The sequence below is a fragment of the Petaurus breviceps genome, unplaced genomic scaffold, assembly GCF_028583685.1.
Source record: "Petaurus breviceps papuanus isolate PSGF00001 unplaced genomic scaffold, PetGlider_PUasm1.0 551, whole genome shotgun sequence".
Taxonomy (NCBI): Eukaryota; Metazoa; Chordata; class Mammalia; order Diprotodontia; family Petauridae; genus Petaurus; species Petaurus breviceps.
Window position 1 is genome coordinate 8,483,065 of NW_027186372.1, and position 26,373 is coordinate 8,509,437.

Below are 26,373 nucleotides of genomic sequence, written 5' to 3' on the forward strand. Positions count from 1 at the left end.
TGCAGCTTCATAAGCTATTTTATGTCTTTATGCCTTTTTAGGGAGTTTCTACAGGCATTAGATGTCTGCAAATTAAATGTAGTTTATGAAAGCTGCAAAAACCCCCAAAACAACCCAACAATAGATTTGGCAGGAAAAATGCCACTTTCTGTAGCTATATAGCCTTACTATTTCCAAATGCTGCCCATTGAATCCGTACCCGATTCTTGTATTGCCAAAAATATGGTCTGATTTTGTCTTGAAGAATACCCTTGTTACCCTTGCCCTCTCCCCCCCTAGACTAAACATTGTCTCCCATAAGCCTAGGTGTGCTTGGAGCAGGGGTGAGAGTATTCATCCACAGGGGCCTGCTATGTTCCAGACACTGTGCTAGGCACCGGGGATGCAAATACAAAAAATGCAGTTATCCCTGCTTGCTGGCCAACGGCATCAAATACAACAAAAAGGGCAAGAAGAATGAAGACCTTTGAAAAGAACATGAGCTTTGGCAGGAAGAGATCTTTGAGAATTTTGGAGAGAGTAATTGCAGTTGAATGATAAGGTTGGAATCCAGATTGCAAAGGTTAAGGAGGGAGAGGAAAGGTAATGAGTAATAAGATTCATTTTACATAGTAGCAGTACCTATCAAATGGTTTTATTGTTCTGTGGGCTAGTCATTCGATTATTCATTCATCCATCAAACATTAAGCACTTTCTCTGTTCCAAACACAATCGAAGCACTTAGAATACAAAGACAAAATTAATATTTGATTTTACCTTCACTCTCCTTGCCATCTCTGCATAAACCCCCTTCTTGCCTCTGATAGTGCTGCCATATGGGGCAGGCCCTCATCACCTGCACTATTTCAATAGCCTGCTGGTGGCTCTGCCTTCCACAAGTCTCTCTTCACCCCATTTGATTTATCAAAGTGATTTTTCTAAAGCACAGGTCTGACCATGTGACCTTCCTGCTCAGTAAACCCCCAGAATTTCCGATCTTCTGGAAAGGAATTAAAAAATCAAATAAATAATCCTCTCTTTGGACCTCGAAGCCCTTCATAACCTGCCGCCACCTTTCCAGTCCCCTTCTGCCCTACTCTGTACCATGTACTCTTTGATCCAAGGACACTGGCCTCCTTCCTGATCTTCACACAGGTCAATCTGTCTCCTGTTTCTGGGCATTTTCTTTGACTGTCTACCATGCCTAGCGAGCTCTCTCCCTCCTCATTTTTGACGCCTGGTTTCTCTGGCCTCCTTCAAGTCCTAGCCAGAATCTCAGAGGAAAGCTTTCTGGATCCCTTTTCATTCTAGTGCCTTTCCTCTGCTGATTATTTTCAATTTATGTGTATATATACCATTTTTGTACATAAATTTTTTTGCATGTTACCTCCCCCATTAGACTGTGAGCTCCTTGAAAGCAAGGACTGTCTTTGACCTTTCTTCGTATCTGCATTGCTTAGCGCAGTGTCTGGCACAAAGTAGGCTCTTAATAAATGGGGAATCTGAGGAGTGTGAAAAGATAGGTTTTTCTTGTCTAGACCATTAACTTTCAGTTGCAGAACATTGTACTTCCTCGGCAAGAGATAAAGTGTGGGGAAAACATGTTTGCAGAACTACAAGCCTATTCAAGATGGCTTTAAAATGAAATTTTAAGAGACAGGGAGAAGTATCCAGAGACAAAGCCATAAATAAGTGCAAAAGGATGTGTGACCTAGAAAATACGTCATAGTGGAAGAGAAGTCCACTCATTTTCAAGAGAAAATAATAAAGAACAGAAACAGTTACTTAAAGAATACATTTGTTATATATGCACACAGTATTCTTACCACAGTGAGCTTGAAATTGCAATGCAAGATAAATCGTTTTTCAAAAGATAAATAGAATATTATAGGAATCACTGAGATCTGAAGGGGCAAGACTCAAAGCAAATCTAATGGAAGGACATTATTTCTAGAAAAAAACTCATTGAAGTGGAGAGTAGCAAATACCGTGCTTCAAGGCATCATTTTTCCACCTTCAGATTTTTGGTTTGCCATGGTGAAAAACATTGATAAAAAGGGAGAGGAGCCAGAATGAGATTAAGAGCACAACTCCTATGCCCAAGTTAGAGGGAGGTTTGGGGCAGTATTTTTACTTATTTTAAAAAACTGGCATTGAGGCAAGATAGAATAGCATTGAGGGATTTCAACTATCCAGACATCTTGGCTGACTTTCCTTATAGTTTTGTGCCCCTTAGGTATTAATGAATGAAGGAACAAGTTAATGAATGAATGAAAAAGTATTTATTAAGCAATTAATGTCCTAAGCTCCGAGGATAAAAATAGTAAAACCTAGAAAACCCCTGCTCTCAAGAAGCTCACTCCCTAAATGGGAGAGAAAGCATATAAAAATGTTCAGCAGCATGACAGAGAAGAAACTTGGAAGTCCTAGGGGGCAGTTAAGATGCAGATGATAAGGTACGAGTTTTCTTAGGTTATATTGGTAACTCGATGATGTCTGTATCCCGTGGTCCTCCTTCTTACTAGAGAGAATTAAGTTGGTGATTCCCATCTCTCCAAACCATGTGAGCAATCCAGCTGCTTGGATAGGTTCTGGGATGGCCTGGGCCAAGATGGGATTAAGGAGGGAAGTTAAGAGAAAAAAAGTCTTCCCCTTGCCTGGTCTTCCTGGGTGGGATCTCCCTCTACTGCCCATAATAGGGTTCTGGTCTTGTTCCTCCATTGTGATTTGAGCCAGATTTATTTATTCCTTTTTTTTTTTAAAACTATGAGAACATGCAACTAACACTCCCAAGGTTTTAGTCATCATTACTAAAAACAAACAAAACCAACACATTTATGCCTTTTCTGTTTTCTCATCTTCTTTCTTGTGTTCTGTAGAGCAAGGCTTAGATCACATAGCAGAAAACATCCTCTCTTACCTGGATGCTAGATCTCTGTGTGCAGCAGAACTGGTGTGTAAAGAATGGCAGCGCGTGATCTCTGAAGGAATGCTTTGGAAGAAATTGATTGAAAGGATGGTACGGACTGATCCACTCTGGAAGGGACTTTCAGAGAGAAGAGCATGGTGAGTTTCTGCAGCAAAGACTATTTGGGTTCTGAGCAAACATTGCCTACATACTACTCTCCAAGAAAATATCTGTAAAATTGGATGCCTTGTTTAAGCAAAGTGAAATTGTGAATTAGCAAAGGTAATAGTTGGGTTTAGCGTATACTTTCATCAGTTTTTTTTTTAACACTTAAAATTCATCTGCCTTTTAGTCTTAATATTTAGTATCATTTGAATGAAAGAACCAACTTTCAGTTACTTAGCTCTTTACTGACACTTCATGGAGTGTTTTGCTGACTCTTTTAGGGAAGAGAAATCAGTAGCACCCTTTCCTCAAAATTAGGGCAAAGAAGCAGAAGCCAGATCACTACATTTTGTAATTTATTGGTTGTGGTTCAGAATTGGGCCAGAAGGGGAAAGAGAATTGTGAGAACACAGGTGTGGAGGGAGAAATCACTGATTTGTATGAGGTTTTGGGTTTATCAGTGAATTTTAAGTCCTTTGCCCAGTTAAGCACAAAAAGCCAGAATTTGGTTGAGTAATTTCCACATTTCCCTGGCCTGAAGTAATATCACGAATTTCACAGCCAGGTTCTCTGATCCACACAGCTCTTTTTGTAGTCTCTGATTCAAAAAGGTTATTAGGGGAAATGTCTTGACCAGTGTATTTGTAGAATAGGTACACCCAGAAAAAAGGAAAAGGAGTTTTTTCAGAAAGTTCTGTGTGTAAAAATAATTAGTTTGCAAGATTTTTTTTTAACTTCTGCTTTGTAATTGTTAGAATAGTATAACTTTTTATGATAATACTAATATTAATATCAATAAAGCTCTAGTTACTTTATGATACATGTTGTATGCAAAAAAATGTGATATCTATTTTGTTTGTTTACTAGGGATCAGTACCTGTTTAAAAACAGACCCACAGATGGCCCTCCCAATTCATTTTATAGGTCACTGTACCCAAAGATTATCCAGGATATAGAGGTAATTCTATGATTTTTTTTTCCTGCTTTATGGGCTATTAGTATCCTGGTTTCAGATGGTTCTTTTGATGTATTCTTTTATTGTGTGTTATATTATAATTATGGAGATAGCAGGTAGCTTATTCAGGCTTCTTAATAAAATGTGTCCAACATAATGTGGCCTGCCACCATTCCCCAGAGTTAAATTAAAAGATAGTTTAGCATTTCTGTAATGTAAAGTGATTTTTTATTTTGCTTTCATAAGTTGTGACAGGCTTTACAGAACCAACTGTTTCTTCACATTTAGTAATGCTTCACAAAATCAGATTTTCCCGGGTGTGCCTTTTCTAGGTAAGAACATAATTTTAAATTTCCAAGCCATTCATGTAATGGAGTGGTTTTTCATGAGCCAGAGGAAAAAGTCACAGCTTCTTCTTTAAATTTCTCTCATTTTTTTTTCATGGAAATGACTCAAATGTGATTCCAAGCTATTGCAAAGTGGGTTTTAAAGAGTGCTCATAACACATAGACCTTTCAGTTATTTGAGCATAATTTACCCAAAGTGGGAAGACTCTGTAAACTTGACATGAAACATTGAAGACGTTTGATATTGCTCATGTGTTCTAATTAGGTAGGGTTCGTTTCCTTGAACTGGGAAAGAAGTGTGCAGCCTTTTCTCATTAACTCGTTCACATGTGTTCTTGGCAGGTCAGGGTTCTTTCAGCATTTCCTCCCTGGCAGAGAAGCTTGGCCTCAGTCAGGCGATGCAGTATCACCCATAAAGTTATGCTCAGTTTCCCAACTGTGAAGTAATCCTCTCCCCCAGGTGATGGACATAAAAGTTATTGGGCCAAAATTCATTAATGGAGTAACATGTGTTTTTTGAGGCTTTTAAGGCAGATGTGAACTAATGGAATCATTCCGTTACGGTAAATATGAGTGTTCCTGGAATAAAATTAAGATACAAATCCTTGTCTTGAATATTTTGCCACTTGAGTGATCAATTATAAAGTAACTTTTAAATGGGGGCTAAATGTTTATAAACCTTTACCATGCCAGTAATAAAATTTTAAGAATGAATTCATCTGGTTTCAGAGTCAGACCCAGGAAAGAAGCACCGACAGTATTAATAGCCAAGACACGAATGATAACTTTTCATCTTTGGTTGATTCAGCAGGTCCCCCTTTCCCACCTTTTCCCCCTTTGTTGCCGTTGACAGGCATTTTCCATCTGTGCAAGATGTGCACAATCATTAGAAACAATATTTCTTGCTCTTTTAGAATGCTTTTTTCTTAAGCGGTCTTTAGGAGGTTTTTCCAGATTTCATTTGACTTTTTTATCCCCTTAATTGTTGTGATGAGAGTGATGGTCAAAGCCAGTCACTACAGAAGTTCTCTGGAAAAATCTTTAGACTAGCTTAGTGATTTGACTGCTATTAAGTCCCCTCACCCCATGTGTACAACATAGGCCCAACCCAGTTTTTCATGTAAGCAGGATTGACAGACATCACTGGTTCTGAAACTCTTGAGCTGCGTGAGTTTCTACAGGCTGAAATAACATTTTAAAGTTACCAGAGGAAACAATCAAGATGTGAGAGGAGACCAAGCTATGGGTAGAGCCCAGTTTGCCTTATTTCCTCTTTGCACAGAGCTCTAGACCAGCATGGTGGTCTAGTCCAGTGGTTCTTAAAGTATAGTCTGGGGACAACTACTGGTGGTCCATAAAGTGACTCCAGGTGGTTTTGGGTTGGTTTTCTTATAGAATTAGTGATAATTCCTATGCTTTGGTTTCTCAGATAAATCTACGTATATAATGTCCCTTATTTGTGTTCAATGAAAGCAATGTTCTTATTTTTTATTAGGCTGTTTGGTTCAGACAAGTGGTATTGAGTAAATGATATTATGTTTGTATGTATGTATTTTTGTATGTGTATGAGAGAGACACACAGATAGGGATAGACAGAGATAGACAGACCCAAGTGTTCCACAGAAGACTGAGAAGTCACCTTCTGAGACTTGTTATTTGCTCTTTTTCAAAATCAGTTCAAAATGTCTAAGAGATGGAGAAAGCAAAACGTTAGAAGTTAACAGTATAGCATATTTCTTGCCTATAAGTCATATTAAGTGTCTTTTTCTAAAGCATATGATTTTTAATTTCCTTGATACTTTGGTTGAATAAGAGATTTTTATTTAAATGAACCAAGTTTTAGTTCAAAAAGAAAAGAAAATACTCTAAAAACGTAGAAGCATTTTGATTTGGCTTGCTTTGTTATTTGCTTGTTCTGTTTTATATTGTTTATTTTGGTTGCATATTTGCTTTATATTGGTTTTTCAGCTTGGTAAATTTCTAAAAATTCTCTCATGTTTCCTAGCCTCAGTTCACGGTGAGGGAGGAAGGATAATGAACCAAGTCTGGCTTTCTAAAAAGCGGAAAAGGGCGAATCTTAGCTCTGGAATTCCTTCCCTACATCAACCCAGTAGAAACCAGCTTACTTTTAAGGCTGCCGTAGAGGGCTGGTGTTTTCCATCATGACCAACTCAGTTTATTTGGGACATGAATGGGGTTTACATAGATGATCACCCAGGCTCTTTCCAGCTCTGAGTATGGACACCAAGCACCATTTCTTAGCCTTTACTTCCTTCTAACATTTCTAGTTAACACTGATTTTCTGTCACTCATGATGGACTCTTAGGGCCTCTGAATCTTAATGAATTTTTCCAAATATTTTAGGACATTGCCTGAAGGTGGCAGCCATTTTCTTCCCTGGGATCTAGATTCTTTGAATGTTCTGGGGAGAGTTTTGACTCTTAATTTAACTGCACAAATCAATGACCTCTTGAACCTATTTTTTCTTTTTTTTGGTACAGGGGTCACTCTCCTGTGTATCTTCTTTCCAGTCCTTGTTCCCCACCTTTTTTTGTCCAGATTAGTTAACCATTTAAACTTTTGTCTTTAAAATAAACCACAGGTGAAATATTAGTGCATTGCTTTGCACCTTTCAGTAAACCACATTTTATATGGTGAAAGTGGGGAGCTTTTTTGTGGTTTGCAAATTTGGTATTAACATTGTCCTGGTTAGAAAATGCTGAAAGTTGCCCACCCACTCAGCTGTATTTAGGCTTCTAAAAATAATGTTATTTCTCCATACTCACACATCTGTTTTCACTCTGTTGCCAATTTAAATGCTGCTGTATATTCTGTGTATCATGGCTTATTTCCCAGTATTTTGAAAATTTGCACAGGGTAAGGGGATTTTACAAGTTCTCAAAAACATGAAATAATCTCCCACAGTAGCCACACCATATTATATCTAAGCAAAATGGCAGGTGTCCACAGAATTACAATGTGCCACTATATCTGACCTATTATTACATTCTTCTCTGACTTAGATGACAAATTATTTCCATTTAAAGTCCATACTTACTATGGAAATGCCCTGATGTTCTCTGTGGTTGGTATCAGCACAGACAGTATCATATCTGGTCACTTAATATGGACAGTTTTGCCTTGATTTCTTATTTTTATCTAGTTGTCTCAACAAGGAAGGAAGAGACATGTAGGCTAGGCATTAAAAGATTTTTAGTCATAATGCTGGCCTAAAAGGCATATGGGTAGAGAATGGTATAGCTACCTAAGGCCTTTTGGAACTATTCTTGTATTTTGCCTTCCGTTCCTCTAGTAAGGAGTAGTCAGTGATGATTTTCAGGTTTTATACACTGACTGACCTACATATCCTGCCAGCATGTGACCTTGAGGACCCCAAAGTGAGTTCTTTGACTGTTGTGGGCTCTGTCATGAGATTAGTCAATAATAGAACATGTTTATTAGTATTCTTTTAGTAGTATTGTAAGTACATAACTGTTATCCTGAAGAGTCAAACCACTGACAGTGTGGTAATTACCATGGAACAGGATTTCTAATGGTCATTGAAAGTTACAAGGGGGTGATATCTGTCCTTAGTTGTTTGCCGTAGGAGATTGGTCTTTCCAAGCTCTCTTCTGTGTTGTCACATTCCTCAATGAGCTGAAGATCTATGATAATACTTAGAGGAAGTGGCCCATACTCTGATGAGGATCCAGGAAACCAAGAATGGCCACCTTTTTGGAAATTCCTGAAACAGTTCGTCTAATCCTGCAGTATTTATCAAGAATACAGGTTTTATGGAATTTTTTACAAAATTTTAGAAATTAATCTACCTTCTGATGTTCCAGAGTTGACGCAGCCCTTAAGAGTTCATCTGTTCTTGGGGCGGCCAGGTAGCACAGCAAGTAAGAGCACCGGCTCCAGTGTTGAGAAGACCTGGAGATCAAATCCCAGGCTCAGACACTTAGCACCCACCCAGAAACACCTGGCCGTGTAACCTTGAGCAAGTTACTTAACCCCAATTGCTTAGGGGCGGCCAGGTGGCTCAGCGAGTAAGAGCACCGGCTCCAGTGTCGGGATGACCTGGATCAAATCCGGGCTCAGATACTCAGCACCACACCCAGAAATAATAACTGGCCGTGTAACCTTGAGCAAGTTACTTAACCCCGATTGCTTTAAAAAAAAAAAAAAAAGAGTTCATCTGTTCTTTAACCCCCTGTGCTGGTAGTACTGTCAACTGTCTAGGACAGTTGATTGCTTGTCTGTTACCTTCTTGAAAACCTTGAACATTGAAGCCCCATATCATCCTAACAGACAAGGTGGTGTTCCTTTTGTTCAGCTTTGAGCTGTTTAAAAATTTCTCTCAGGGCAGCCAGGTGGCACAGTGAATAGAGCACTGGCCCTGAAGTCAGGAGGACCTGAGTTCAGATCCGGTGTCAGATACTTAACACTTACTAGCCATGTGATCTTGGGCAAGTCACTTAACCCCAATTGCCCTCAAAAAAAATTTCTCTCCATTCCTTTCCTTTCCCATTACTTAGTCTTTCTTTTACTTGAGCTCATTGTGTGTGAGGTCTTGTAGGGATCTGTGCCTTTAAAGATGGCTTAGTGATAGAAAGAAACTGCACCCTCTCCCAGGATTGCCTGGGGATGACACTGCTGTCAATCCTGCACATCCATAGTCATTGGTGGCTCAGTGCTCTCATGGTACTGGGAACTTGAAGGACCTTGCTAGGAAACCTTTAGAGGGCAGCTGGGTTAAAATACAGTAACCCTTCTGCTGTGAATGCCAGACATAGAATGTATTATTTATAACACCTGTCTCCACCATCTCCAAGTACTGGTTTTAGTTTGCAAAATTATTTATGGCTTCGACCCACATAAAAATTGTTTATCTGGTTAGCCCTCGATTCTCTGCACTAATGGAGGGGAGCAGAGATGGGGAGAGTCCCAAACAGCAAGTCATTTATAAATCATTTCTACTCAGCTGTTGGAGTACATTTATGCTCAGATTTACATCTGAGTATATAGGGTATTCTGGGAAATCACTTTAAATAATGAAATTGTCCTTTGATGCTTTGACTCAGGAGACTATAGGAATTTGCTTAATTTCCTCATCTTGATCTCTTACTGCATTCCATCCTTTTATCTGCCCCTTGCTGGTAAGCCCTCTCTCAAGTGTAGGGATTGGTTTCAGTATTCGGAAGACTTCCCCATGGCTTGTAAAATATGAGTAGCTACAGATCGGCTATAAGATATCAACAAAGGCACTAATTCAGTGCTTTCTGTGATAACTCCCTCTATTGATAGTGTGATAGTGCCTCAGTTTCAAGAGATCTCAGCTTGTGCAGTACATCCCTACTTCAGCAAACAATAATTAATGCAGTTAAGCCTGTACTACTGAAGATAAATAATCCTTTCAGCAATAGCCTTATGTCAAGCTTTAGTTCTTGTTTCTATATAGACCCTGAATTTCAAGGCCTAGTGGACTAGACTTAGGTTTTCTTAAGGGAACAACTTTGTATGTCCTTTGATCCTTAAAAGCCATCATCCTGTTTAGATTAATCTTTCTAAAACATGGTTTTGCAGTTATCGCTACCCTTTTCAAAAACCTGTGGTTCCAAGTTGCCTGTAGAATAAACTATTTATCACCAGTTATCTGGTATCACTACTTCTCTTTCTTCCACATGTATCCTGTTTCCTCAAGTCAGGTGCAGTTTCCTCAAAGGCAGGGACCTTATCCTTACCCACACAAAGTAGTTCCACACACTCACACATATGTTGGATATTTTTTAGTCTTTTATCACACTTTATTAGCTATTAGGCAATCAGAAATGCCTGTGTCATTATACATGTGTGTGTTGTATATACGTATATGTACATACATACAAGGGTGTGCATATACATACTGTGGGTGGAAAGAAGATTCTTGTATTGGATTCTCAGTAGGATTGTATTTTCCTCAGCTAGAAAATAAAGACCCCTCAAAAGTCTTCTGATAGTTGCTTGTTTAGCAAAAAAATAGAGAATAACCGTGCGTGAGTTTGCTCATAGTTAGTTATATATATCTGCAACCTGGAGACCCGTGATTTGACATTTTTGGAAGTGGGGTAAAATTCTGTACCTAAACTGAATATTTTTTTCAATCATAACATATCTCCTACCCTCTTCTTCCTAGACTATAGAATCTAATTGGAGGTGTGGGAGACATAACTTGCAGAGAATTCAGTGCCGCTCGGAAAATAGTAAAGGTGTCTACTGTTTACAGTATGATGATGAAAAGATTATCAGTGGCTTACGGGATAACTCTATTAAGGTGAGTGTATTGGGGCTTTTTAAAATTACAATTATTGATTTGATATCATATGTGATAACAATTTTTCTCTCTAGTCCAGATGACTTAATGTATCTGTTTTCTTTATCCCTGGCAGCCTTTTATCTGACTAGACCAGAGCCACATACTGGTATTTTTCTGTTACTCATCCAGGCCTTTGTATTACCTTGTTCTCTAGCCTCCAAAGACAGAGACACACAGATACACACTCCATTGTCAAATACAAAGAAAATGCCAGGCTTAACATTTTTTGGTCAAACTGTTAGTAAGCATAAATTGCTATTGGAATGAGTCACTGATTTAATTTCCTGTTCTGCCAAAATACCATTAGCATTTGCAGTTTGTGAGAAGTACTCAAGTAATGCAGCAAAATGGTTGACCCAGCTATAAAATTTCAATTCAGTTTTAAGTATATAAAACTGTGGCATTAACACGTATTTCCCTGATATAGATTTGACCTAATTCATATTTCATTTTGCGTTCAGTATCCTAGAGGTCAGACTTGGGGTTACCTTTTTGGAATCTTAATTTTCAGGCTTAACAGAATGTTAAACTTTTTTTTTTTTTTGAGGGGGGAAGGCAGGACAATTGGGGTTAAGTGTCTTGCCCAAGGTCACATGGCTAGTAAGGGTTAAGTGACTGAGGCCAGATTTGAACTCAGGTGCTCCTGACTCCAGGGCTGGTGCTCTACTCACTGTGCCACCTAGCCACTCCTTGGTGGGTTCTTTAACCATGGTCAAGTGCAGAAAAATCTCTTGATTTTCAAGTATCTGAAGAGAGACCAGTCTGAATTATAGATTGTCTAAAGAGAGATAATTCATTTGTTTTTTTTTTTTAATGAATTTTAAAGCCTTATAAGTTTTTTTTTGTCAGGGGTATGCAACATATAATGACTGTGTAAGAATAATTTGCAATAAGCAAATTGTATTTCCTTTTAAATGCTAATTATACAACAATAAGTTTTTTTCTTTAATATCCATGATTGCTTTGTATTAAATATTTGACTTTTCTGCTCACTGGTCAGTTCCTTATAAAGATTTCTCCTCTACCATAGAACTACATAACCTTAAGTGACTTAAGATATTTTCTTCTCTCTTGACTTTTGTGTCAATACAAGAGCTAAAAAGGCAAGGGGCATAGATGCTTTAAAGGGAGAGCCTGGATTGCTAATCATTGGGCTACAAGTCAGCAGCGCTCTTTCAATTATTGTTATATACCTCTCCTTCCTGCTATTTCTTAACTGATAAGGCTGTACAAGCATTTATCTGTTCTGTGGTTTAGAGAATCAAGTAAGTGAAGCAATTGCATTGTCAAGAAAGTGATTTACTAACATGATGCATGATCGCCCTTGTGTCTCAACAGATTTGGGATAAAACCAGTTTGGAATGTTTGAAAATACTAACAGGACATACAGGTTCGGTTCTTTGTCTGCAGTATGACGAGAGGGTTATTGTAACTGGCTCCTCTGACTCCACAGTGAGGTGAGCACAGTAAGGCCACATAGCTGAGCCAATCTTCTTGTCTGCAAAGCTGCCTTGCTTCCTTCCCCCTCCCTTTTGAGACTTTCTCCCCCTGGTCCTTTTGTCTGTCGGCCACCCTGCTGCTTTCCTTCTGTGCAGCTTTGTAGGACTCTTTCTTTTTCTTGACACTGCCTGATACTTGTTACTCTTTTTTTTTTTTTTTGGTGGGGGTGGGGGTATGGTTTGGGTTTTTTGTTTGTGGGTTTTTTTTTTTTTTCTTTTTGAAGGGGGATGGTAGGGCAATTGGGTTTAAGTGACTTGCCTAAGGTCACACAGCTAGTTTTTGTGTTGTATCTGAGACTGGAATTGAACTCCTTCTGACTCCAGGGCCGGTGCTCTATTCATTGCGCCACCTAGCCGCCCCTGTTTCTCTACCTTGTAGCGAAACTGGGGTCTAGCCTGTGGCCTGGGCCTCTGGGTTCAGGGAGGCAGTTACAGCAAGAGATGACCTGAGGAGTCAACATACTGGGCTGGAAAGAACACACTGGATTTAGAATCATAAAACCTTTTGAGTCTCAGGTCTGTCACATTCGTGTGGCCTTGGGAAAGTCACTTCCTTTCTGAAGGACTTAATTTCTTTAATAAAATGGCTGTGTGATTTTGGGGTTCCTTTCAGATTGAAAAATAATCCTATGAGCACTCTCCCCAACTGAGCAGGAAGAAAGATGATTGGGAGGCATACAAGTAGTCTGCCAAACATTGGGGTACCAGGAATGTTGGGGGAATAAAGTGGCATAGGGGACATCTGGATTTCGAAAGGTAAATTGTAACTTTGAGGAAACTCAGTCAGATGAAAAATGTCTTTGTGGTTTAAAGAACTTTGTGCCTGAAGCAGTTACTTGCTTCCCACTTATCTTTCTTCCATCATTCTAATCTCAACACTTTCCTAGAATTATGGCAAATAGGAAAGTTGCTTTTAATATCACTTGTTTTAAATTTGAGTTTCAGGGTGCCCAGACAAATCTGAGTCATCAGCAAGCAGTCCCTCACCTATGTATGCTTGCAAATTCAGTTGCTATTATCTGTTTTTATTTAACCTTTTTTTCCCCCTTAAAAAGGGCAGTAGAGGTATTTGAGGAAATGGGGGTAGTAAGGACTTGGGGAAATGAATATGACGTACAAACAAAAGACATCAATACAACTTTTTAACATAGAAGACACTTATGTGTATGTGCATTTGCTGATATTGAGGTCCATAGCATGAAGAAATACTTTTCACAAGTTCAACTTCGCATTACACTTTTCTCTCCCTTTAGAGTTTGGGATGTGAACACAGGAGAAGTTCTGAATACATTGATCCACCACAATGAGGCAGTCCTTCACCTGCGCTTCAGCAATGGCTTAATGGTGACTTGTTCAAAGGACAGGTCCATTGCTGTGTGGGACATGGCGTCACCCACTGATATCACGCTTCGACGTGTCTTGGTTGGCCACCGAGCAGCAGTTAATGTGGTTGACTTTGATGACAAGTACATTGTCTCTGCTTCTGGTGACAGGACCATTAAAGTAAGTTTAAGGAAAAAAAATGTCTTGATTGACCTTCATACGTTTATTTTCAAGAGCTCAAGACGGGGGAACTTGGGTGGGTTTTATACCAGGGTGGAATTGGCAATACACAGAGAAAACCTCTTTCAGTATCCTCAGAGTGCCCCCTTCTGGTCATTTCACCCTTGGTGCTGTTAGAGTCACAGACAAGAGGGATGAAAAAGTGTGACCTTTCAGCATTTGGTGAAAATGTGTCCTGTTGGTGAGCTATTGTGGGGGTTGTGTGTGCGTGTGTGCGTGTGTGTGTGTGTGTGTGAGAGAGAGAGAGATTAATGTATGTACACAAATGCCAAATGCATGAACACAGAAAGATGTGTGTGCACACACACACACAGATATAATATAGATATAAGAAAGTGGCCTTGGGCAGTTTGGTTACTTTGGTGGCCCTGTCATTTCTCTTTAGCTTCAGTATTTTGTTGTGTGAATGTCTTATGCAAATGATTTCATAAATTACAAACTATTCTACATAAATAGGGTTATGAGTCATTGAGAAGAAAAGGCAGAAACAGGAAAGAAAAGAATGGGTGGGGCCCAAACATGAAAAAGGAACCACATCCGTCCATGGTTGGTTAGCCTTTGGAGGAAAGACATAAGAATCCCTGGCTGGAAGGGACCCTTGCCTTCAGGCAAGTGAGTGTCTAAACCCTCCTGGATGATCTCTGGGGATGGAGATTCCATAGCTTCCCTGTTTTCCAAGCCAGTGTTTTATCCCATCAGGCAAAAAACCTCTACATCCAACTTGTCCTCCAGGGCAGGCTTCTAGTTTTTTAGGTTTTTAGATCATATTTTATAACCAAATGTTCTTTGAACCTGTAATTTTTCTAAAGTACTATGGAAATTTTTTTGTTCAGTTGTAAAACATTTATAATTTATCCTGCAGGTCTGGAGCACAAGTACCTGTGAATTTGTGCGTACTCTGAATGGGCACAAGCGTGGCATTGCCTGCCTTCAGTATAGGGATCGACTAGTTGTAAGTGGGTCCTCAGACAATACCATTAGGTGAGTGGAAATGATTCTTTACCATGCGGATAGTTTTACATGAATAATGGTAGCTTGGGATTTATACCCCAAACACTTGGAGATTTGCCAGGGAAATAAAACTTATGCTTCGATTTTTAAAGACTATTTTCAGTCCTCCTGCGTATCTTTTTGATTTTTAACATTCTAAAATTCAGTGGACTTTGACTTACAGGCTGAATCTTGGGACACGGCTTTTCATTGTGGATGTGATGCTTGCCATAGTTGGCAGTGGATAAATGTGAGAAATCGTCATCTTGGCTTGCCTCAGTTTTGTTAGTACTCTTGAATTCTAATAATCAGTGCTGAGCTGCTTTTCATTCAGGATAGATCAGAGAAACTGCATATTAAGAATGCTAAGAACATTTGTTTGAAGATGTGATATGGATGTGATGCTGGACTAGTAGTGTCACAAGGTTATTCTAGAGTTAACTCTTGCATCCACACGCCATATTCTTGGTCTTCTATTTTTTCCCCTTTTTTTGGGTGGTTATTATTTGTGTTGCTTTGTCTTTTTTTTTTTTTAAGACAGCCTAGAAAATCAGCGAGTAATATATAAGGTAGAAGGACATTTAATAAAAATCCTCTTTCCATCAATATTTGCCAGATAAGTCAGATTAAAAACAGGGGGATGGATTTATCCATTGCATTTAAATCTCCCAAGTCATTACTTAACTGATAGGCATCTCTCGATGATTGGGAAACAAATTTGTTCCTTAGTCCAGGTCAAGTAAAAGACGGTATTCTCAGCCTCACTTGCAGCTCTCATCAGAAATGTGGAAACCATCCCCCATGTTTTTTAGTATTGCATCTGGTTTTCACTGAGCCTCTGGGGAATGGGCTTGCCGTGCGCCCCCCACCTCCAGTGCCTTGTATTCCATAAAGGGAGGGAGCAGGAGCAGTTTTCACTTTGGGACATTGGTATATGGATTGGCATTAGGGATCCTTGATCCACCTCCCTCGAGCAGGCTTTTCCTTTCCTACCCAGAATTCACCAGGAATTTATTTGACCACATTCTCTTACCAGCAACCAAGAAAAAGAATGAGAACAGCAAGGAATCAAGTGCACTACCAGTTCTCATAATTGAAACATGTTTTCCACAAGCAGTGCTTTCTATGTTGTGTGTTGTGATCATGTGATACGAGATAACAGTGAGGCAGGGCATTTTGGTACACCATGCGCCATCTGCCTGACAACACTCCATTTCTTGTTTAAGGCTATGGGATATTGAGTGCGGTGCATGTTTGAGGGTTTTAGAAGGACATGAAGAATTAGTCCGGTGCATCCGATTTGATAACAAGAGGATTGTGAGCGGAGCCTATGATGGGTATGTGTTTAAAACAAACAACTGTATTGTTTTTTTTTTTTTAAGCAATTGGGGTTAAGTAACTTGCTCAAGGTTACACGGCCAGGTGTTTCTGGGTGGGTGCTGAGTGTCTGAGCCCGGATTCGATCCCCAGGTCATCCCGACACTGGAGCCGGTGCTCTTACTCGCTGTGCTACCTGGCCACCCCTAAGCAATCGGGGTTAAGTAACTTGCTCAAGGTTACATGGCCAGGTGTTTCTGGGTGGGTGCTATGTGTCTGAGCCCGGGATTCGATCTCCAGGTCTTCTCAACACTGGAGCCGGTGCTCTTACTCGCTGTCCTACCTGGCTGCCCCTTCAAACAACTGTATTGTTAAAATTGTATCAGCGGTGACCTTAGAACTATAAGAAATACAGGGACTAGAACTTCCTGGCTAATAATTTTTCTTCCTTATACTCCAATAACATTTCTCTGTCCAGAAGGCCTGTGGGTGGCAGAATAACATCATTAGAGCCTGTGGAGCCCAAATTAGACCTAGCTATCCATTGACTTATAAGGCAACTATTGCTACTAAATGTCATCTCTATAGGCCATCCTCTCTAGAGTACACTGTAGCGTGGCCAAGACTTCCTCCAGCAAAATGCTAAAATAAATAAGGAGGATCCTTATCTTCAATGGGGGGGGGGGGAGAGGAGCAGGATGGAGACATAAGAGATGTATCCAAATGCATATTTACCTTCAGCCTTGAAAATTAGAAAGCAAACGCTGTCACCTCCACTCTTGCAAGCAGAAAGAATGAGCACTGAAATTAAATCAGGTTTTCCGTTTCCTTTTATTTTATTGTGTTTCTTTTCTACTCAGCAAAATCTTATTTCACATTATTTTTATGTTCTAGAAAAATCAAGGTTTGGGATTTGCAAGCTGCTCTTGACCCCCGGGCACCAGCAAGCACATTATGCTTGCGTACATTGGTGGTATGTATTTTTTCCATTTCTATGTATTGAGACCATCTGCAGAAGCATGTCTGTTTGCAGGTGAACTTACATCGCAAGTTAAAGTTCTTAAACCTTTCAGGCCTTAAAAAGTACCTTCAGATGAGTTTGTTTTGTTAACCCGAATTAGAGAGAACTTGATATCTCTGTTCCAGTAAGCCTTTTTCCAAAAGTATATTGACCCTGGAGTTGGAATTGAATAACTGTAAACGCTTCTTTGAGCTTGGGTCAGTCTTCTGGCCGTTTAAAAGTAGGAATGCCTACTTCCAAAAAGAAATGTTTCCAAAACACCTAAAAATGTGGGGCACAAATATAAAGCTATGGAATAGATTGAAGAAATGTGCTCTTGGAATGGAGAACAAAGTATTCAAATGATGGCTTCTGCAGTAAAGTTCAGAGGCCATTTAATGCAGAAGTTCTTACCCAATTTTGTGTCATGGATCCTTTGGCAGTCAAATGAAACCTAGGGATCCTTTCTCGGAATCATATTTTTAAATGAATACAATAAAACCTTTAGGATTATAAAAGAAACCATGTATATTGAAATAAACATATAAATCCTCCGTGGACCTCTGCTGACCCCAGGGTAAGAAACTGTCATCCAGAATGATACCCTCATCTTATAGATTAGGAAACCTAGTCCTGAAAAGGGCAAATCACTCAGCTACAGAATCCCGTACTGGAAAGGAATCTTGTCTTCATTCTAGCCCAGTCCTGTGGGATCCTTTACACCAAGGCTGGGCTAAAACAAGAGTTCCCAGTGACAGGGAAGTCATTGTTCCCCATAGACAGCCCATTCAGCTGTGCTCTAGGAAGTCTACCAGGGAACCAGTAAAAACAACAGTGATGTGTCCTCATGCTAAAAGCCACAGCGTGGAGCATTCCAGAAAGTTTAGATCTTACTTCATTATGAATCTGTTTGGTTTTACAGGAACATTCTGGACGGGTGTTTCGGCTGCAGTTTGATGAATTTCAGATCATCAGTAGCTCCCACGATGACACTATTCTGATTTGGGATTTCCTAAATGTGCCCCCCAGTGCCCAGAATGAGACTCGTTCTCCCTCTAGAACATACACTTACATCTCCAGATAACAGTCTGCACTTTTACCCACATCAGGTATACTTTTTTGTTTACTTGCTATTCTTAGCTGTGTGTTTGCCATTTGCTATTTGATTGTAGTGATGATTCAGATGTGATGTTATACAAGTTGAATCTTTGTTATCAGGTCATCTTCTCTAAATGCTTTTAGTCACTGTTAGAGGACTCAGGAAAGTAGGAGATCAAAGTCCTTTGGATTCTTCTTTGAGTCTCCCTTGTGTCCTTCTTTCCTGCCCTTTTGACTTGAATGTATTTATAAAGCCTGTGCATTGTGCTGGGTTTGCAAACGCAGAAATAGGTCGGCCCTGTCCTCAAGGAGTTTATATTCCAATTGTGGGATACTCTGTCTCTCTACCTATCTATCTATCTACATCTGTCTATCCTGGGTAGGTAGGTAGATAGCTATGAGTCTTCTGTATATTTCCTCTGGAAAGTCATAGAGATTTTGAGTGGGGTCATAGGGAGTCATTCGAATTGCCGCTCTTTCCAAAAGCGATTATGGTATTGCCTTGGTTGAGGAAGTGGTGGAAAGGGGGGGGAGCATATGGAAAGAGGGGGTGTATAGGCTGGAAAGTGGTCAGGGTAGAAGTGTGCTTAGGGTTTTGGCAGCCTAGATATGGTGAGTTTTCACCAATCAGGACAGCCTGGCCCAAGAGGGTAAGTTCCCAAAGTCCTCTGGGGCACAATCTCTGAAATTCCCTTTGGAGAGTGTGGGAGTAGCAATCACAAATGATTATTCTTCATACCTCATTTAAAAAAAAAGAAAAAAAATCAGTGCTGAAAGATAACCATACAGAGGAGAATTCTCCAGCCCTTGTCAAGACCAAAAAGAGGGAGTGGAAGAATGCTGTCATCACGACTGCCATGTTTCTTTGAGTCCACATGTTGTGTCGTCAGAGCCAAACACAGTTTCTTCTCCAGGTTCTAGCTTTATGACACTGCTTCATGGAGACTGACCAGAATCTCTGAATTTTTAATGGGAATTATTCTTTCTTTACAATCTCCTCTCCTTGGATAAATTGATTATGGTACACCCTACTAACTGAAAATCCAAAAGTTTTCATCACATTCAATATTTACTGAATAGGACTCTATACTTAGACAGTGTGGAGAGTGATAAAGGAAGAAGCTAAGATTCTTCACTGACGTTAGGAGGCCTACCTTCTAATGGGGTTAGATGGACTTCATGAATGTCAAAAAAACAATAGTAGAAATATGTAGCCATGGGCATGCACACACAAATGATCAGAGTTCCTGTGAAGAGGGGGAATATACCTCTTTTGCAGTTTCTGATATATATTCTGAAAGCTCTCAACTTGGGAAAGCACAAAGTTCAAGTAAATTTGAGACTTGAAAAAAAATTTTTTTTCTATTTCATTTTAGTACCTTCCTCTAATAAAATGCCACAAATTCAATATATTTTTGAATAGCTTTCTGGTTTATCCCAAACAGAATTTCTTTAGTTGAGGTGTAGTAATCACCTCTATATATGATTATCTCAGGTATGAAGAAATGTGTGTGTGTGTGTGTGTGTGTGTGTGTGTGTGTGTTTCCCCGTTCAAGAAGTCTTAAAAACAACTCTGTAAAGATCATTGCCTACCATGTTTCATTATGACGATAAACTGTAAATCAATGGAAAATGTTATCTGCTCTTTCAGGTGGTGGGTCCCAAAGACCTAATACAAGCAATGAACCTCTTTTACAAGGTTCCAAATGTGTTTGCTTCTTCAAAGCAAATTGCTTTTGACAGCCCTGGCAGTCAGCTACAAGGATTTTATTGCCTTTTTTTGAATTCTTTTCATTTATTGTAACATGACAAAAATTGTTACCATATGATATGCTAAGATACTAAGATCTAAGTGCTACAAGAAAAACCCACTCTTAAAGATGCTTTCACTATTAAATAAGTGAAAGTCTCCCAGCTAAAATTTAGTTAGGCAGGTCCTTTGCTCAGGAAGTGTAGGAAATGTAGGAATTAGATTTATTCACAGATTCTTTGTTAATGCTCATTTATTCCCCTCATTTATCTCCCGGAGAAAATACTCCTGGGTTATTGTTTTTATCTCTCCATTTTGTGTAATTTTTATTAAAAATGTTAAAATGGTTTTTCTTTATTACCGAATATTTTTAGTACATTTGGAAGACAGCTTGCCAGATCCACATATACAAAAAAGGATAGTTTAATGGATAGTGGTGTTATCTATTTTCCTCTTTTAAATCATAAAATACTGAAATACTGCATACTTTAAATTTGTGTTTCACATGGGTTCCAAACAAAGGAACACATAAAATTTGCTTTCATTTGGAATGCCTAAGGATTAGCATGTCTGTATTACTTGTATGTTATGTTTTACTGAGACATATGTAGCATAAGTTGCATTACCAATTGAAAAGAATGAGAATACAGTTAGATGTGAGCAAGGATCTTGGGGTATGTCTAAGTCACCATTATGAAGGTTGATCATCATTGTATAGTAAAATGATTCTGATTACTTGGGCTTTATGGTTGCCTGGATTCTGGAAATTCTAAGCTTAATGTAGTTTTTGGTTTTTTCCAAAACCAACATAATGATGTAATTCCATAACACATCTTTATTAAGATAATGATTCTAATCGTACACATTTCCCTAGTACTTTAGAGTTTGTAAAACATTTCCCCCACAACAACTCTGGGAAATAGGTAGTATTAAACATTCTTATCCCCATTTACGGAAGAGGAAGTTGTGCTCAGAGCAGTTTAAGTGAATTACCCAAGATTTTGTAATCTAGTAAGTGCCAGACCCCAAACTCAAATCCAGATCTCCAGGATCACTCTACTATGTTGTTCCCTCCCCCACTGCCACTCCCTCCCCCCCACTGCCCCCAAACACTACATCATGTAGTGCTGACTACAAGAATTTTAGGATTTTAAAGAGATCATTGTGGGTCAAGGAGTTCAAGGCTAGTTTTGCCAAGGAGATATGAATGAGATCATTTGATGAGTTGGATTCAGGTTAATTTAAAAAAAATCAGACTTATATTCTTCTAAAAGAAAGGGTGACTTGTATACATTTAAAGGGATTAAAACTTTTTTTTTTTTTTTGCTTTTGGAAGGCAATTGGGGTTAAATGACTTGCCCAAGGTCACAGGGCTAGTTCTTGTGTTAAGTGTCTGAGGCTGAATTTGAACTCAGGTCCTCCTGACTCCAGGGCCCATGCTCTATTCACTGCACCACCTAGTCACCCCATGGGATTAAAACTTTCTATGAAATTAAGATACACATTTAGATTTTCAGAAGGCTCATTCCAGTAACATTAAAATTTTTTGACTGGGGAATTTTAGAGCTAGAAGAAACATGAAATCATCTACTCTGACCTTCTCCTTCTGCATATAGAGAAACTGAACCCCATCAAACTGCCCAAGGTCACTCAGTGAACTGTGGTCATAGCCAAGCCCAGAACCAGGCCTCCTTTCTCACAGTTTAAATGCTTTTCCCATACACAGTGTTGCCTCTTCCAATGAAATTTCTTTAAAATAGAGTAAATTTTTAATGTGTTGCATTCTGTTAGCAGAAATTCCCAGGCAGTTGTCATTTCTGTACTTCTGCCATGGTAATTGATACTTATAACAGTACTTCCCCTCAATTAGAGCTGTCCCAGAATGAATCGACTGCTTCAGGAAATAGAGGTTTTCCTACCACTGGAAGTCTTCACCTGGGGACCGGATAGGTAGCCACCTTTAGGAAGGCTGTAAATAATTTCTAGCCAGGTTTAGGTTGGGCTAGATAGATGATCTCTGAGGTCTCCCTTCTATAACCCAGGTTCTGTGATTCTTTGTGACCTGAGGCATTTTGTGGTCTTGAAATGCTTCTGAATCATCGAAGAAAGATTAAATGCTGTAGTTCTGTTGTAGGCATATTTTATCCACATTTGGAATAAATAGCCAGCCTTTATGTAGTGCTTTGAGGCTTACCAAGTGCTTTGCAAATGTTATCTCATTTGATCCTAGCCTGAGAGGTAGCTGCTATTATTATCCCCTTTTTACAGATGAGAAATCTGAGAGAGATGGGTAAATGACCCACCCAGGGTCACGGCCATCAAGTGTCAGGCAGGAATTGAACTCGGGTCTTCCTTCCTGGCTTCCAAGTCCAGCACACTGTATATACACTGTGCTGTTATTCCTGTTTCCCAGAATATTTGATCAGTCAGAGCATGCTGAGAAGAGATGGTTTGTGCTTGTATTTTGATGGTGGTGGTGGGGTAGCACGAAGGTAAATGTAAAGATGTAACACATCTGTTCTTCATTATTTTCACGGTTCCACAGTCTTGAACTACTGGCTGCACAGCTATCCCATGCCCACGGGTGTTCATTCACAGCTGAGTCTGAAGTTGGAATCGGTTCTAGATGCTGTGTAGATGCAGACCAGCACAACTCTAAATTCTCCTCATTTTTCTTGCGATCTCTGACTCCTGACTGTTTACTTGGAGGCATTTGTGACAGTCACGTCGACTTCAAGTAGATAAGAAACGCCTGTCCTTCCCTGCCATGAAAAACCTAATGCTTCAACTGGACATTTTTCATATAAACTGAATTTACAATCTGTTTTACAGAAGTAAATGAAAACTCAAGAAAAGACTTGGCCTAATTTATATTGCTTTGCACTTTGGTCTGACTTTAAAGAACAGCATCACATTCTCTGATGAGATTTGGGTGCCAAACACACGCCCAGAATGTACATTGTTCCTTTCAGAAGTCGGCATCCTCCTTCTGACCGTACGAGTCATTCTGCATCGAGAACTTGTTTTCTAAGGAGTGTGTTGGACGTGTGGGAATATTTCTGGATCGTTTAATAATATTTTGGATTTTACTTTAATTCTGCTCCACTCATTTCTTTTAATTTAAAGAATTGTAAACCAGATATATCTGCCAACTGGTAATATGGCACTGGCTTTTCTTTTATTAACACCCTCTCTTCCCGTTTTCCTCTGTTTTACTGATATTTGATATAGTCATACCTTTACACGAGTGCTTGCCTCCTAATTTAAAATACTGTATCAGCATGTAGATAGAATGTACATAACAGTTTAACCTCAAGGTGTATGGAGTCAGGACCTCCTGATCCCGAGACACTAATGCATACTGTATTAGCACTTAGCCATGGGAGATTCTCAATGACTGGCACCCAGGGGTTCACGTGGCTTTTCTAGAATCCTCTGTGCAGTATTCATAAGATTTTTTTTATGGGAACTACGTTTTAAAAGTGTAATTTCTAAGCTTAAAAAATTAAAATGTTTTGTTTCTGTTTTGCAGTATGTATAATAGATGTACCTTTAAATTTTTTTTTGTTTGTTTTCTTAATGGTATTCTGAAGTACTTACAAGTTAGCTTTTTTTGGTAGCATTTACTTGGCTCCACAAATTGAACAATGTCCTGAGTCAAAATTTAAATGTATTTATATTTTTAATTTTACTCTATCTGAATTGAAGTAGTTGGTCTGTCAAGAGAGGAGACTCTGTTGGCTCCCATGTCTCTGTCTGGGTCTAGACTCCGTCTAGTTTTTAGGCCCTAGCCCCAGGCCAGTGCTTGGTGTGTGTGCTGGTATATGTGGTTCCTTTGTAGTCTTGTTATGGGACATCTCCTTTGGCAGAAGGCCTCTTTTGGGGGCCTCCATCTTGGGTTGCAAGGTTTCCTTGTCTTTCCTTTTCAGTCTCATGTATTTAGTGGCATGCTTCTGTGGGAAGGAATAACTCACAAATGTCATTTCTCTTGATTTGCTTCCTATAACTGCAGCTTTCAACAAATGATTTTGTTTTGTTACCCTTAGCTTCCAAATGCACTCAAATTCAAGTATGTGTAAATGACATTGTCACATCGGCTGTCTTTGGAAATCATATTGGCACTGAAGGGTCAGCTGCCGCTCTTTTTTCATGTACAATGTTACGTTTTATCTGTCCATTTGTTTTAATCCAGGAATGTCCATGGTATTTAAAGGACCAATAAATTAATATTAAAATGCAGTGAACAAGCATGGCTAACAGTGGCATCCTCTTGTGGATCAAACCTCTTCCCAGTGAAAGCACACACAGATACTACCAAAGGGCAGATCGCTTTGCTGTATTTTATCCTTTGCATTGAGAAAAGTGTTGGGATCAATGGGTAGTTTCTTTTTCTTTCTTTTTTCCTTTTTTTTTTTTCTTCAGTTAAATCTTCCTCCCATATGTTACAAGTGATTTCTTTCTTTGAGATGATGGAACCTCAAAGTGCAGAAGGAAGGTCACAGTTTTGTAAGCTTGACAGTAGTTGGTGAAAGTGGCTTACTTTTAACCCTTTTCATCTTATAGCTTTAATATAAAACCGGCTAAGAAAAGATGCTCTTGCAGCCCAGAAGAAAATGGCAAATTGTTTCTCCGAGAGCAGTATCCTTTTTTATGCATGTGTAAAATGGAAATTCCTCATTTTCCTTGGGAGATCATGGTGTTTGAATATGCACACAACTTCTGGATTGTGCTTATTAAACCGTAGCAGTGAACTTTTATCTTTGGCGCCCAAGGAATCTGACTTCGGGGATTCATAGTAGCCGTTCCTGGCTGCACTCTGGGTTTTGGTTTTGCTAACCATAATTGAGCAATTGTACATTACTGCTATATTAATGTTTCAAAGCACTGGGATAGTCTACTTCTAACTTGTAATTAATTATGTTTGCCAATTATCTGTTTGAAATAAGTTTGTGTCTGAACAGCTTATTGAAACTGTTAAATTGTACAGATATTGTTCATGACCTAAAGCTTTGTACTGTGGAATGTGCTTAATAAAAAAAAAAAGTTTGACCTTTGTCCAGAAAATTGCTAACTAATATCATCCAAAAAAACTATAGACATTCTGCATTATAGCTAATTTGGCTTCATGCATTTGTTACTTCAAATACTAATTTGGAGCTAATAATAATCTTAATAAAATAATTCCTTCTCTATTACTCTGTTAAGGAATTTGTAAAAAAAATACTGTAATATGTTATCAATAATTTGGTGACATGCAACTGAGGCTTATGGATTTTTTTTTTAAACATCTGCATTGTAAAATGAGGTGAAAGGTCAAGTGCTTTCAGCATAGGAGAGCTGTGCCTCTGATGCAATTGCATGCCTTGAAAAGTATTAGCTAGAAAGCTGACTTGAACCTTGTGGGTTGTGGGGTTAGGCTATCCATACCTCTCCTTGGCAAGGCTGCCTTCCTCCATATGCAAGATTGCTTCCCCAGAATATTGAGCTTTACAGTTATGGGATGAAATATGAAACGGGCACCTTTAAGTGCTCTCTGTGTCATTTTGATTTCAGTGAAAATTAAACTTTGATCTCGTCACTATGAAAGTTCTACGAAGGCAGGTATGGAACAGCCAGCTGGGGCCCATTCGGCTTTTGTGCATCACGAATGAGATCTTGTGGCTCATGGTAATGAATCATCCTCTTAGCCATGGGTTCTTAAAGATTTCTTTGTATCTTTATGTCATGGCCCCCTCTGGCAATCTGGTGCTTGCAGAATCATGCTTTTTAAAGCATGGAAGGAAGAGCTAAATTTCAGTTCAAAGTTTGTGGGGAAATAATGTATTTTTTCCCCAAGTTCACCTCCCTTCATGGATCCCAGATTCAGAACACTTGCTGTCAGGCAGACAGAGCACAGGTAGATTTAGACCTCAACCCTGGTAGTTACAAATTCCTTGATTAGTCAGTTATGCACATTTAGTATATTGATGTTCAGTTGTGTCCAACTCGTGACCCCATTTTGGGGTCTTCTTAGCAGAGATGCTGGAGTGGTTTGCCATTTCCTTCTCCAGCTCATTTTACAGATGAAGAAATTGAGGTAAACAGGGTTAATTTAAGTGACTTGCCCAGGGTCACACAGCTAGTAAATGTCTAAGGTCAAATTTGAACTCAGATCCTTCTGGCTCTGGGGGCAGTACTTTACCTGCTGTACCACCTAGCTTCCCCTGTTTAGTACATTAAAACCCTAGATACCTGGAGAACAGTTTTAAGAGAAGCCAGATTTTTTTCAAGTAGCTAAAAGCTGGTTAGCATTCTAAATGTAATCATGAGTGGAAATCTTTCTGAAATATATCACTTCCCTTCCTTTTTGTGCAGTCTGAACAATCTAACCTTTTAAATGGTCCTTTGAGGTATCATATGGCATTTCTTATTCTGTTGTGCTGGAATACAGTAATGCCTTCAAGGCCT

General features: G+C 39.2%; 1 protein-coding gene across 8 annotated transcripts in view; it reads left to right on the forward strand.

Moving 5' to 3' along the window:
• Window positions 1-24,980, forward strand: part of FBXW11 (F-box and WD repeat domain containing 11) — a 91,090-nt gene extending 66,110 nt beyond the window's left edge. For 7 of the 8 annotated variants that reach the window (XM_069102369.1, XM_069102371.1, XM_069102373.1 and 4 more), the window contains 10 exons: window positions 2,859-3,045; window positions 3,920-4,010; window positions 10,530-10,667; window positions 12,048-12,166; window positions 13,462-13,711; window positions 14,634-14,752; window positions 15,988-16,098; window positions 16,973-17,051; window positions 18,001-18,187; window positions 22,462-24,980. In XM_069102369.1, coding sequence (XP_068958470.1) covers window positions 2,859-3,045; window positions 3,920-4,010; window positions 10,530-10,667; window positions 12,048-12,166; window positions 13,462-13,711; window positions 14,634-14,752; window positions 15,988-16,098; window positions 16,973-17,051; window positions 18,001-18,162 — 1,256 coding nt within the window. In that variant the 3' untranslated portion in view covers window positions 18,163-18,187; window positions 22,462-24,980. The remainder of the gene's footprint in view (window positions 1-2,858; window positions 3,046-3,919; window positions 4,011-10,529; window positions 10,668-12,047; window positions 12,167-13,461; window positions 13,712-14,633; window positions 14,753-15,987; window positions 16,099-16,972; window positions 17,052-18,000; window positions 18,188-22,461) is intronic. The other variant, XM_069102370.1, reaches the window with a different exon arrangement.
• Window positions 24,981-26,373: the final 1,393 nt, after the last annotated feature.